The sequence below is a fragment of the Lepisma saccharinum genome, chromosome 20 (genome assembly GCF_977018435.1).
Source record: "Lepisma saccharinum chromosome 20, izLepSacc3.1, whole genome shotgun sequence".
Classification (NCBI taxonomy): Eukaryota; Metazoa; Arthropoda; class Insecta; order Zygentoma; family Lepismatidae; genus Lepisma; species Lepisma saccharinum.
The window spans coordinates 9,570,756-9,585,302 of NC_139248.1; the positions used below are offsets into that span (position 1 = coordinate 9,570,756).

Sequence of the window (14,547 nt, forward strand, 5' to 3'; positions counted from 1 at the left end):
GCAAATTTCTTGTCCGGCTAATAAAGTTCGATGTACCTGATATATATGTTTTGTTGTCAAAGCTATTGTAATTACAATTTTTCAAAGGTTAATTCAAGTGCATTAGGTCCCAGCTTGAAAAAAAAAAAAACCTTTGCTCCCCCGCAAACAGAAATAAATCAGTATTTATGCTTTACTTAGCTTTGACCTCCCCCCATCTCTGAAGAAATGCACATCACCCCTTCCCATTTAAAAAGAATTGAGTTGAACTCAATATGACGGACGTCCACTTGGAACAGCCTAACCTGTTGTATCTATAATGACCAATTGTACCCAACCTAACTCCTTTACTTTTTATAGGCAATCACCCTCTAAGCCCTCATATGTGACTTTGTCAACATGAGATCAAGAATTACACACGCACAATACGTGTATATATATATATATAATCTGTGTGTGAAGGTATGGTAGGTAGAGGGGGACCTTTGGTAATATTTTGAGGGGGGGCCCAATATTTGTAGATCCGGCACTGGGTGGCTGTAACAGCAATTGTTACTTATTACTTACAAGTCTGCCACACTTCCTCCAACATTGGTGTAACGTATTCCTTTCGTCCCATAAATTCCCGAGTCTTCATCCAGAGCTTGAATCCAAGCGACAGTAGTTCCAATTCCAGAGTTTTCTGGGACAGTTGCCTGAAACAAATAATAACACACTATAATAATTCTTGGTGAACAGTTTTTAAAACAAGTGTTCCTTCTGTGGTATAATTTTTCTATATTCTCAATATTTCACTGCTACAAATGTGTGTCTGTGGATTTCAAACGCCCTGCCAATCTCCAAAACATCCTGGTCCACCACAATCCACCTACACACAATCAACTCGCACCCACCCACAAATGCAACCACCCAAGGTGCAAAACCTGCCCCATATTTGTCACTTCCCACACCCTCCAGATCCACACTGCCACTGGCAAATTCACCCTCTACACCAAAGGAACCTGCTACAGCCCTAACCTAATTTATATCCTCACCTGCAACATCTGTGGGAGCTTCTGCCTTTGGGAACATCCACAGCCCTGAACCTCCAGATCAACAACCACCGCTCCTCCACTCAAAACCTGGACTTTGCTGTTGCCATTCACACCAATCACCACAATATTCCTTTTAATGACTGCTTCCAGGTAGCGATCGTCCTCTCCTTGCCCCAATCCACCAACACCTCAATACGTAGAAGATGGGAGAGGGCCTACATATCGATCATGAATGCAACCAGACCCACAGGCCTGAACAAGGTGACCCAGTAATGCACCTCATCCCCTATCCTCACCCTCACCATTCACAGTTTTCGACAAGCCTGGCGAAAGAACCACCTATATTTTTTGTGGCACTGTCAACACTTTTTTCGGGACCTGGCAACACTGCAGGTCATGCTAACTCTTCGTTCTTCTCACAAAAGTTCTACGTCGTTTCTCTACTCCTGAAGATGTGACATACCGTCACGAAAATTTGAAGTTTTTCTGCGTCCGGTGAGTGTTTCCTCTCTCCTCTTTCACTTTTTATATATATTTGCGGAGGTGTCAAATTGGGAGGAAGAAGAATAAACTGCATAAGATTTGCTGATGACATGGCATTATTCGCTGAGGATGAAATAACCATAAATAGTATGTTAGAAGAGTTAAACAGCAGATGTGAGCAGTATGGAATGAAGATTAATGTAAAGAAGACAAAGGCAATGGTTATAGGACGGAAACCAAGGAATATTAATGTGAGAGCAAACAGTGAAAGAATCCAGCAAGTGGATAGCTTCAAGTACCTCGGATGCACTATAAGCAGTGACATGAGCTGCAACCAAGAAGTGAAAATGAGAATCGCAATAGCAAAAGAAGCTTTTAACAGAAGAAAAAATGTTTTTTGTGGACCCATGGACATAGGTCTAAGGAAGAGATTAGTGAAATGTTTTGTGTGGAGTGTAGCACTATATGGTGCAGAAACCTGGACGTTGAGAAGAAATGAAGAGAAACGACTCGAAGCTTTTGAAATGTGGACATGGCGAAAAATGGAGCGTGTAAAATGGACAGACAAGGTAAGAAACGAAGCCGTACTAAAAAGAGTTGGTGAAAAAAGATCTATACTGGAGACCATCAAGAAGAGGAAAAGAAACTGGTTAGGACACTAAGAAGAAACTGCCTGCTAAGAGATGCCTTGGAGGGAATGGTTGAAGGAAGAAAAGTCCATGGAAGAAAGAGATATCAGCTTATGGATGATATTAAATTAACTGGGTCGTATGCTATTACGAAGCGTAAGGCAGAGAACAGGGAAAGCTGGAGATTGCAGTGAAAAACCTGCCAATTAGGCAGAAAACAATGAATGAATGAATGAATATATATATTCGAGATATGCATTGGTAATATATTTAAGCAATATATACAGGCTTACAAACTATTTCCATGGTGATTTCAAACAATTCCAACATTTTAACAAAAGAGCTAATAATGTCAATTGCCTTGTTAAACATTAAACAATTAAAACTATAAATGCTGAAGTGGGTGCATGTTAATCTGAAATATTACATCATGAAAGGTGATGTTAACTTGCTTGAAACAATTGAAAGAAACTCTATAATGAAAGCAATACATACATGAAAACAAGAATTAAATGCTTCTGACTCACCTCGTAATAAGACTCCATGAATTCTGGAAAGTTGTCATTCATATCTCTAATATGTAAGGTTACAGGCACAGTACTGTATTTTGGATTTTTTGGCACAGTTTCTTTGGCAACTAATGTAAAATTCATCACTGCAAAAAAATTTGTCATTTCATATAAAATCGGTAGGATATTTGTTATTGGTATTGCTATCGTAAGATTTACATTGATACTTTATTTGTACTGACAAAAAAATCATATTAGTTCATTCCTAGTATCACCATAAACACAAATTATATGTACTTTGGTTTTGTAACATCGATTTTACATTTTTCAGGGGATCAGAGTGGAAAAAATTCATGTGGGAAAAATGTAAAATCTAGGGACTTACATTTGGAGTTCCACTGCATAAAGTTTCCTTTTTCAAGTAAAATACATCCATCATATTCACATGCAATATTAAAGTTATTTGCAAAATTTTAAATTTCTACATAGAACCTGAACACTATTGGTACGTAATCAGCATTGGTAAAAATTCATATTGGCACATCCATAAAAAATGTATGAATTATGATAAGTACCTAGTTAAAAATTACTTTTAATTGGAAAAACATAAAAAATTATCAATCAAATTTTCTTGTGCATCATTTGTTGTTCAAGTAATTCTCAAATCAGCATATTTGAGATTACATATACAGCGCCATAATTCTAATAACCACAAAAGAGCAAATTTACCTGTAATTTTTTCAAAGTCCAGCTTTGTAGGATCCTTTACTCGAATCAAAAATGAAGCCTCGTTAATCCCCTCTGGTGGGGTGACCTCAAACACACCACCATCCCCCTCTATGAACATCTGGAAGGTTCCATTGTTCCCCTGTAAGAGAAAAGCGACAAGTTGATCAATATTTATGTTTTATAACTTGGCAGGCATTACAATTCCAGACTATACAGAGCATGTAAAATTCTGGAATAGCTCACTGTGCAGTCCAGGCATCCTAAGAATAGTGTAAAATGCATAAATTCTGGGCCAATACTGAACGACAAAAGTTGATTTTCTTATTAACCTTGCATTGCATTGACTGCATGTAATGGTAGTAACAGTAATTTATCCTCGTTCTGTTGACTACATTGTTGATATTTCTATCTGCAGTAGAATAGAACACATCATTTGTTACATATAACATTAGCATGATTATAGTATAAATACATCCACTTGATTACATATGTATATGGGATGCAGCATATTTAAAGTTACAAGTATATATTATTACATCGGTTTGATTACATACATGACATATAGCAATTATACTTACAAATATTACATACCCTTGATAACATATTTGGAATGTAGATCAGCATAATTGAGTTACAAATATATATTGCATCCACTAGATTACATATATGTGGTGCATACAGCGTAATAATATTAAAGATTCATACATGTTGATATATATATATATTGTATCAAATTGATTATGTACATGGATGAGACAGAGTAGGTAGTTTTAGATACGCTGCAGAAATTCTTCTATGTTGTAGGGTGATGATTCCAAGACATATTTTTTTATCTTATTTTTGAATATCTTAAGATTTCTTCCTCCTTTATTTCATATGGAAGTTTATTGTATAGTTGTATTCCTGTGTTTTTGGCACTCCTTTTGTATAGGTTTAATCTATGGTTGCCTATGTGTATATTTGTCTTTGTTCTTGTGTTATGATTATGTATGTTATTATTTTTATTGAAGTTTTTGATGTTGTGCTTTACAAATAAGAGGCATTCTAATATATACAGGGATGGTAGTGTGAGTATGGAAAGTTCGGTGAAAAGACTTTTACATGATTTTTAAAACTACATTTTGTGGGGATTAAATGTTAACACTTGATGTTTTAAGGAAGTTTTTCAGACGTCTTCATGACTTTATTAAAAAATCATATACATAATAAATTTTCTAAAATCACTAAGTGTTTCATGCCATTTGTGCAGATCATTCACACTAATGTTTGCAACTGAACATCATGTAACAAACGTGTGTGTAACTAGGGCAAAGCTGATATTAATGCATCAGTATCAAGTAATAACAGTGGTATCAGTTAGTTTTTTCAACTATACTGCCTGATACTTTCCCAGCATTTTGATTGGTTGCGGGATCCACAAAAATGCAATTCAACACTTTCATGGAGTCTAATTATCGTAGAAGTTATGCAAAATCGAAGTTTCGATTGATCTTTTACCAAAGCTTTATGTCAAAAAAAACTTTATTTTGTGATTACAAAAATTGATGCTTATTGGAGTGGAACACTCACCAACTAATATTTATGAATATTTTGAAGAATTTTTAATTATTACAATTTTCAAGCATCGGTACTGATGGGAATCGGTACGGGTATTGGTTCAAAGTGGTATAGGCTCAGCCCTATATGTAACCCATATCAATAATGTGATTGCATCACTAAAGGATTAGGTAAACTATTTCAGAAATAACTGAAGCAACATTCAAGAGAAAACAAAATGATGACTAAAGAAGGGCAAATGCTTCATTATTCTAATACCATGATTACTCCCAGGCAGGCCCGTAGCTAGAATTGATCTCCAGGGGGCTCACAGGTTATCTGGGGGGAGCTTTGTAAACCAAGTCCATTTTTTAAAAAACTTAACAGTATTAAATGAGGTAAATTATGTATATGGGGGGGGGGGGGCATTAAGTTATAAAAATATTATAAATATCATACAAATACTACATTTCTCTAAATCTTTTATACTGAAATCATCCCATAAATGCTCCATAGTACTTTATATGATACAGATATTTATATCACACAAAAAAATGCACAATATTCAATCACAGTATCAACAGTACATATCACCCCCGGCCAAAGCAATGCAACTCCCCTTCGTTCCAAAAACTTGGGAGCAGTTGACCTTTGATGCAGATGCTAAAGGAATTTGCATGATGACAGTCACGGATCTCTGTCTAAACGGGAGGTCGCAACAGGGACAGTGAAGGTACAGATAAGGAAGCTGCCGCATGAAAGAACTTACAAAGTCTAGATAATCTTCTAAATACTTGCAGCTACTTAGACTCAGCTCATAAACAAGATGAGCAAATGTAATAGCTGCTCTTCATGTTCTGTGGATTTATCCTTAAAGTTGTGAGCTGTCTAAATTTTCACTCTTCACTGCAAACAAATTATACAAAATAGTTTTACTTAATGTCAAGGGGACCTGATGGCAGTTCCAGGGTGGCTGAGCCCCTCCCCTGTCTGGCTACAGGCCTGCTCCCAGTTTAATACTGAATGTACGGATTTCTATCAGCACCACTTGTTGAATGGTCTCTATTATCTTTACAGAACTGTCAATGGTAAAATCGGCTGGAAGTGCAAAATATGTAACACATACATCTCATTTATACAGAAAAACCTAGACTGGAAATTTGAGGCGAAGAGTGACAAAGGGCACGAGGTGTGCATTTATTTCAATATCGTCAGAATGGGCATTGCTACTACAAGGAAACCAGAATGTACCAAGAGAATATGAACTTCTCCCCATGTTGCAAGTGGAAGCATTTTTCAAGTAGATTATTAAACTGGACATAGGCGTAACTTGGCGGGGGCAAGGGAGGCACTTGCCCCCACCCAATATTTTCAGTTTTTTTAAAAATTTACACGTTAGGGGAGCAAAGTAATAAAGAGTAATATTTGTGATTTCGCTAACGTCACAGTTATTTAGCAAATAATCCTGGATGCTATTTTTATGAGATGGAAAACTTTTCGACCCTCTTGCCCCAAAGTAAAACCCCAGATTTGATTCTTTCCCCTCAAAATTTAGCCCCAAGTCTGATTTAGCTCCCTCAAAATTAGACCTCAAGTCTGATTCTTCACCCTCAAAATTAGGCCCCAAGTTTGATTCTGCCCCCTGAAAATTAGGCCCCCAAGTTTGATTCTGCCCCCTCAAAATTAGGCCCCCAAGTCTGATTTAGCCCCTTCAAAATTAGGCCCCAAGTTTGATTTAGCCCCTCAAAATTAGGCCCCAAGTTTGATTTAGCCCCCTCAAAATTAGACCCCAAGTTCCCATGCATTCCTCATGGTGAAGAAAAAAGGAACAACTTCAAGTTACGGCTAATGAAATGGGAGTTTTGTTTTACGTTTTCCTACAATAAATCAAATCCTCAACATGTCCTCTTCCCATTCATTCACTTTTCTATGCCATCAGAAGTGTGGTATTCCCAAGAGAACAAGTAAAATAATACTCCCATAAGCATAATGTTAAGTTTTCTCCTCCTCCTATGACCATCCAGCGCACAGACTTCTGTTTCCCCAGCCTGCCATGGGGTAAGGTTGATGGGAGAGGAGCAATTTAGGGTCCTTGCAGTTGGCTGGATACAAACTGTTCCTCCCACCCTTAAAAACTGGATGGGGAGGATGATTTCAGCATAAAATGCCCATTTATGCTGTATATGTCACTTAGGAGATACATACCTGATCATAGTCATAAACTTCCGGAACTGCATTTCCTAGGAATGTCAATGGAGTGTTAGCTTGTGCATTCTCATTAACCTCTGTGAAGTATGCCTTGCTGCGAAAGGTTGGAATCTCATCATTCACGTCCTCAATGATGATAGTGACCTCAGTTTTTACTGTTGGAGGTGGAAAAATAGCCTGCGATTCTTCCTTGGCCTGCAATCAAAAATTAACCAGCATTTTAATAAGGTCAACATATACAAGCATGATATTCTGTTATTATGAACGTTATTGCAGGAGCTCAAGTTTGGAATAGACTTTGCATTAACATAACATGAATATGCAGGCCGTACCAAGAATTTTTTAGGGGGGGGGGTGCAGGTTCAAATCTGAAAATGTGGGAGGAAAATGTCTGAAATGTCGTTACATATGATCATCATGCAGCTAGATGTTTAATTGTAGAGTTGCAACATTATGGTCTAAAAGAAAAATTCAACTCGCTGACAGACCTTCCAACCCAACAATCGGTAACACGGTTGATTCCTGTTATACAGCATGCAGCTTGGTGCACATAGTTTACATTCAATTCTCAGAAGCATTCAAATAGTAGTGCATTGCACAACTTAACAATGTTTTTAAATATCCTTTAATTTTCTTACAACGCACCATTGAACAGTCATAATTCTATGTTTAGAAAATAACATTATAAATTAAATAATATGTATTGGCAATGATTCTTATAATGAATAACATCTCTGAATGTAAGTTTTTGAAAAAGGAACATCAACTCTGCAGTTCCAAAATAAGGTGGGACAGAGATTAAAAAGAATGGACTGTCCTGACTGAACAGGGACATATGGTTGGTAGCCATGGTTATAAAACTAAAACAATCAAAAACAGTAGACTGCATACCTCTGAGCTTACCTCTCTCCTCCATTTATTTATGCAATGACAAAATCTACAAAATCTGAAAAACGTGAATCGTATTTTTGTGTTTTTTTTTGTAGGTTCACATTAAAATATTTCATAGTTCGATATTGGGGGAAAGGCCCCTCCCTTGTGTATGGGCCTATGTATATTTGACGTTAAGAGACTGAAAAATTACCATTATCTCTAAGATATAGGCCCCATTGTTGCTTGTCCGACTTTCCCTGTCGAGTTTCTGTAGAGTGAACACAACACCAGAAGTAGCATCGATATCGAAAATCCCCTGAGATCCCCTGGTGATGGAGTATGTTATGAGGTTGTTAATGCCACGATCCCCATCAACAGCTTTCACTTGAAGCACCGCTGATCCAATGCGAACGTCTTCGTTGACTCGAGTCACCGGAGAAACGATAAGAAATTCTGGAGGTTGGTCCTCCACATCTTGTACTTTAACTAATATGGCAGCAGTTCCAGTATTTACCTGTAAATGAAAGTATTCAATGATTAATGTGTATTACAAACACATACACGTATATACATGACATCTTTTAATCAGTGCATCAGTTATCACATGTGCAATTTACAGAAATAAACTCTGTTAGATCTGTTCCAAGGAGCCAAGCCATTTCCTTTCATTGGGATGTAAAGCCATATGAAGACTTGCACTTTTGAAACACAAGAAATGTTACTGAAGCATTTATTCTTTCCGGAACTGTTGTTAGGGGAGGGGCCCTGGCCCCACCAGTTGCAATTATGCCCCCCCCCAAATAAAATGTTGATCTATTAAAAATTATCCTAAATTAATACTATATTGATGAGGTATAATGAGTGAATAGAGAAGAGGTTCGTTTAATGCTCTCTTTACACTGTTCAGTTCATTAACCTGTCGTCTCCGTCAACTGCCTCTAAGTTATCCCAGGAATGTGCTGCATTCCCTAATGCCTCCGTGCTGAAATTAAATGGGAGGTGACGAAAGTACACCTCTCCAGTAGAGGACTTGAGGAGTAACAACCTCTAGTCCGGCAGAAGAATAAAAAAAAAAAGGTCCGGAAGGACATTGCTCCCAATTATCTCCGTAATTCATTCGATACACTTGGCGCAGGATAACAGAGGAGCATTAGTCAGAGCCGAAGTGAAGACTCTTGACAAATTATGGACACGACTTGCATATTCGTCTAGGACAGGACTCTTCAAGAACAGCAAGCAGGTATGATAAGTGTTGAGAGAGCATTCTCACTCAGTTATAACTAATCTTTCTCTTCACTGACCGGGGCGGGCCCCTTCACAGTAATTATGAACCTTAAACCTCTCGTTTTATAATTTGCTACATCCCAGTGACTCTCAATCCCAAGGTTAAATTGAGTCACACTTCAATATATACTTTTTGGTAAATTTATATCAGAGCTGGACCACTACATGGGGAACAATTTTTTTCATTTTGAAGAAAATCATCAAAAGCAAATATAGGACACCAAAATTTCCACCCTTTTGTTGCTTACCAATTTATAATGAAAATCATGTAATCTTTCTGCCTTGCCCCAAGTTCGTAGAAACCAGAGATTCAAACATTTGTTGTAAATTACTCTTCATTACCGATGGAATCAAAGTCTCCCCCGAACGGTCAACATGGGGGTCGAGAGATACAAGGAGTTCTATAACTGATAATGTTCAGAAATTTAAAATTTCTCTCAAGTTGCTATTGTTGCGATCAAAGTGTATTTGTTCGTGTGTGGGAAGAGTTCTAAAGTATTGTAGTGTGTTTCCATTTTTAATATATAAATTCATATTTTTATGATATATTTTACATATGAATCAACTAACTACAACATGGCAAAAATAAACTATACTAACGCCTGTGCTTTTGTCAGTTATTGTAGCAAAGTTTTATGTTATATATATATACACACAAATTTCAAAAGAAATCTACATTAACAATACAGCTTCATATCATCATAGCACTATAGAAAAAGGAAACCATAGATTCAAATGGTAACCGCAAGACATGGGAATAATCAAACACACATTATTGTTATGAAAACATGTTCTGAAAAGAAATTGTCCATCATAACAAAAGCTGAATTTCTTGTTAATGACAACTATGTATCCATGGAAAGGGGGAGTTAGGGAATTATCTCTACTGGAACCTGGCTGACCATAAAAGTACTGAAACACATTTTCCAAATGGAAGTAAAATAATATTTCATTACTTCAGTATAATGAAGACAGTGCAAAACCTTGAAAGAATTGTAGCACATTTTGCATTTAAATTATATTTAATTGAAGTTTGTTTTATTATTGGGTAGCTTAAAATTATGTATCCAATGCATTTTACTGTATTTGTTTAAGCTACCCCAATAAAAAAACAAACTTCAATTAAAGCTAATTTAAACATGAATCCTATAACATCCCCTAATAACATTTATTTCATGCATAAAGTGTTGTTAGTTACTGCTTCCATGTTATGCTTTAAACTTTAAATACACAAGAGAAAGATAACTTAATATAATAATTTACTTACTTTCCCAGTGTTGGCTCGATCAACTGCTAGAACTCTCAGCTGATATAAAAATTTCTTTTCGTAATCCAATTGCCCAACCAACCGAATGACACCTTTCCCATTTGTTGTAGTGATTGAGAACATATCGTCCTCTCCATCCAGTTCTTGTAAGTAATAAACAACCTGTTGAAATAAAATAATTCAATGACACAAGCACAATTTATGTATACAGTACAAAAAATTATTAGAATGAATATTCACACTATAAACACTTTATTACAATAGGAGTGAAACAATGACAATCATCAAGACACATTGTTTCCTTCAAGAACATTTCACAATAATTTCATCACTGATAACTGAAGCTTTATACGTTTACACATTCAAGATCAAATCACATTTAGGTTTTTAATTTTAAAAAAATGTAGTCAGGAAAATTATATTTGGTAATGGGACTGAAAATATTCCAAAAAGAATATAAAATCAATTATATAAATTGTAATAGCATTTTTTAATTGTTTGGATCATGAGTTATTTGGTGTTCAGATTGGTGCAACTTTTTCTTACGTGAGGGCAGTGGACAAATTGGAAATAAATTATTGCAGGTACTGCAGAAGTTCCTATACCACAAGAATCAGCCACAATTAAAATTATCCTGCCAACTGATGCATTGTTTAATACATTGGAATTTATGTCATGTGGTAAATATGTAAAAAGCCGTCCTTTCTTACCAATATACAATTATAAACACATTACTGGTTGATTCTAAGCCTTTTTGATTGAGTTGGTTAATTGATTCCTATATTTGGTTCAGTTTAGAACTTATTAGCACATTCTCAGTGCTACTTGTGCGATCAGTTCCAATAAATAAGTCCCAATCTTAAAAATTTACTGCCGGTATGCTTTTTGGAATCTTAATTTACTACCGGTCAGCACCTACCTGCCCAATTCGATCACTGCCTCAGGAGCACTTTCATCATGAAATTTGCAGGGGTAAATCAAGTTAATAGAAAGAATAATATTTTGTGAAGATTTTGCATTGTATGACAAAATTCATTAATAATAGGGTTGGGCCCAGACATGTAGCCAGGGCTTAGGGGGCTGAAGCCTCTCAGAAATCTTACAAATATCTAATATATATAGTGTATAGTGGTAATATATTTTACTTCCTTAGCACGAATAAACATCTGTATAATAAGTTGTAATATACTGAGAAATTCAGCAATTTTCGCCTTTAGGTGGCCCCTCCAAAATAAAATTCTGGCTATGGACCTGCAGGTAAAATGTCAATATGAAATATACCGATATATTACATTGAAAATATTTGGTTAAGAACCTGAATGGTTCATTCACCACAATTAATACAAGCGTTGGAGTGTAAGACATGGCAACTATTTTTTCATTGATTGATTGAATTCAAATTGTTGGGTGTGTTGGCACATATGGCCATTTTGCACCCATGTATTCAGGGAAACATCCCCTTGTATAAACCTTCTACTTTTTCAAGGCCCCTTGAGAAAGATTAAAAGTGCAAGGTTATGAAGGGACCTGCGCAATACAAACACAACACATTAAAATTAAGAATAAACTATAAACTTTCTCACAGACAGTGGAAGAGTCCAGCTCTTCGTAAAAAGCTAAAAACATTTGTTAAAACACTATTGTCATCTCCAAACAGGGATGACAAGCAGTTGGGAAAATGAAAAGTCTGCCTGAGGGAAGCAAAATCAGAACATTCAACAAGAATATGCCAAACACTTAAAACATCAAAAATGATGTCGCAGAGAACAGGGCACCTGTAGTATGTGGACACATCACTAGATGGCAGTATGATAAAGTTATTTCACAAAAGGCAGTGGTAATTCAATGGTGAGCCAATCATGGTGAAGAATGGACGTGGCCCGGCATGGACAACGTTCATATATCTATATAGTCGCTCTTTAGGGGGAGAAATACCAGAAAATACTACAGGGAGCTGGTGGAAGCTGTTTTGAATAATGCCCTACTGTACCAAACTGTCGTGAGGTAGGTAATGGTCAGGGCGACCTGTGAGTGTGAGGACACATGGTGAGGTGGATGGTATTTGGTGCCTCCCACTTCAATTAGCCTTTTTTGTTACTGTAATGTATACTTTCGAATAACCATATGTAGCATGATGCTGTTTTTAATGGATGTTTGCCCCCTTCCCTATCCTATACATGATATGCATTGTTCATACATTCCAAAGCTCAAACAGTATTCCCTTCCATTTGTACATTTCGATTTTTCATGCCAGTCCTGTGTTCTAGCGAAAAAAAAAAAATAGTTTCCATAACCAGGCATGTATCTACAAATGCATTTTGGAGGAGAGTCCCACCAAGTGTGGGAATTATAATAATTATTATATTAAATTCCATTAAATAATATTAATTAAATATGTATATAAATTAATATTGTATTATTATTACATGAATACGTAAAAAGAAGGTAAAAGAATAGAGATATAACAGCATGTAATAATTATCTAGCTTACGTGTAGTTAAGATTGCCAAAATTCGTATAAAAACAAATGCCCTTGCAAGGAAATAGAGAATGAATTAAATATTTCTTGAATAACAAAAAAGGAGTTAGATCCAATTGTAATAGCCAAAAATAATTGTGCGGTGATCACTTTTAATTGCCTAGCTGACAAAGAAAAATTGCTGATTGACATTTGATGCATAGTATCTTCTTTGGTACTGTCCTTCAAAGAACATGGTCCCAATACAGGGTGATTATAAAATCCCATGACATTTTTGGGAAATCGGCGAATAATAACAAAATAAATGGTACTACAGTACAGAAGACACACCAAAACACAAAATAAAAGCTTTTCCACATGACCTCCATCAATTTCAAAACATGTGTCCCAATGTTTGTGGACATGTGAACCATCATAATTGTCGAATATGGGCAATGAGCCGTCCAATGATACCATCAAATGGCAAAGGGACACTCCGAAAGTGAATGTCTGACTCGGCATGACCAAACAAGAGGTCTATGGGCCATTCATGTTTGTGGAACAAACGATCAATGGAGGCATTTACCTCAACATGTTAAAACTGTTCCTAGAGCCGCGGTTGTTGGATGATGGTATCCTTGGTACAGTGGTCTTCCAACAAGAAGGTGCACCGCCCCACTTTGCAACCACTGTTCGAAAGTACCTCAACACCACCTTTCCCAACAGGTAGATAGGAAGAGGATATCTTCGTATGTGGGCATCCCGTTCACCTGACCTTACCCCACTGGATTTCTTTTCTTGGGGTTTTATCAAAGAGAAGGTCTACAAAACTAAGGTTGCCAATCGCACAGTGTAGAAAGAATGCATACGAAATGCTTTTAAGATGATCACTCCAGCTATGTTGGAGAAGGTGATTAATGCTACCTTGTCCAGTTGAGACACTTGTTTTGAAATTGATGGAGGTCATGTGGAAAAGTGTTAATTTTGTGTTTTGGTGTGTCTTCTGTACTGTAGTACCATTTATTTTGTTATTAGTCACCATTTCCCAAAAATGTCATGGGACTTTATAATCACCCTGTATAATCCTTGCCTTCCAATAAGTTCAGTGGAAATAAATAACCATCAATTATATAACAATTGGCTAAGCAATTATATTTTGATTATTTAATGTCTTGGTAAGTCTTTCGGTGGGAGGTGGGTGTCTGGACCCCCTGGACCTACCCCCTAAATACGTCCTTGGCCATGACTTATGCCCCAACCCTAGTAATGTAACTAACCAATTGTAACGGGCCACATCAGTTGCTGAGTTCATTATGTGGTCGACTTTCGATCCATCTACTGAAGTTAACCGGCTCAAATCTCAGCATGGACATGTGTGTTCTTTGTTAGTGTCCACTCATGAATTCATCCAATCACCACTCACCCTCCTCATCATGATTAGATAAAAGGTGGTAAAGAAGACACTAAACAACAACAAAAGTATAAATAAATACTAACAACCCATAGCTTAACATCCCGTGAGGGTCATTGCCTACCTACTGACTGCCGGCTTCACTCG

General features: G+C 36.6%; 1 protein-coding gene across 3 annotated transcripts in view; it reads right to left on the reverse strand.

Moving 5' to 3' along the window:
* Cad88C (cadherin 88C) overlaps positions 1–14,547 on the reverse strand; it is a 219,329-nt gene that overhangs the window by 55,511 nt on the left and 149,271 nt on the right. For all 3 annotated transcript variants that reach the window (XM_083142091.1, XM_083142092.1, XM_083142090.1), the window contains 6 exons: positions 10,532–10,693; positions 8,192–8,494; positions 7,105–7,302; positions 3,364–3,502; positions 2,653–2,780; positions 547–674 (listed from right to left, as the gene is read on the reverse strand). In XM_083142091.1, the coding sequence (XP_082998217.1) occupies positions 547–674; positions 2,653–2,780; positions 3,364–3,502; positions 7,105–7,302; positions 8,192–8,494; positions 10,532–10,693 (1,058 nt within the window). The remainder of the gene's footprint in view (positions 1–546; positions 675–2,652; positions 2,781–3,363; positions 3,503–7,104; positions 7,303–8,191; positions 8,495–10,531; positions 10,694–14,547) is intronic.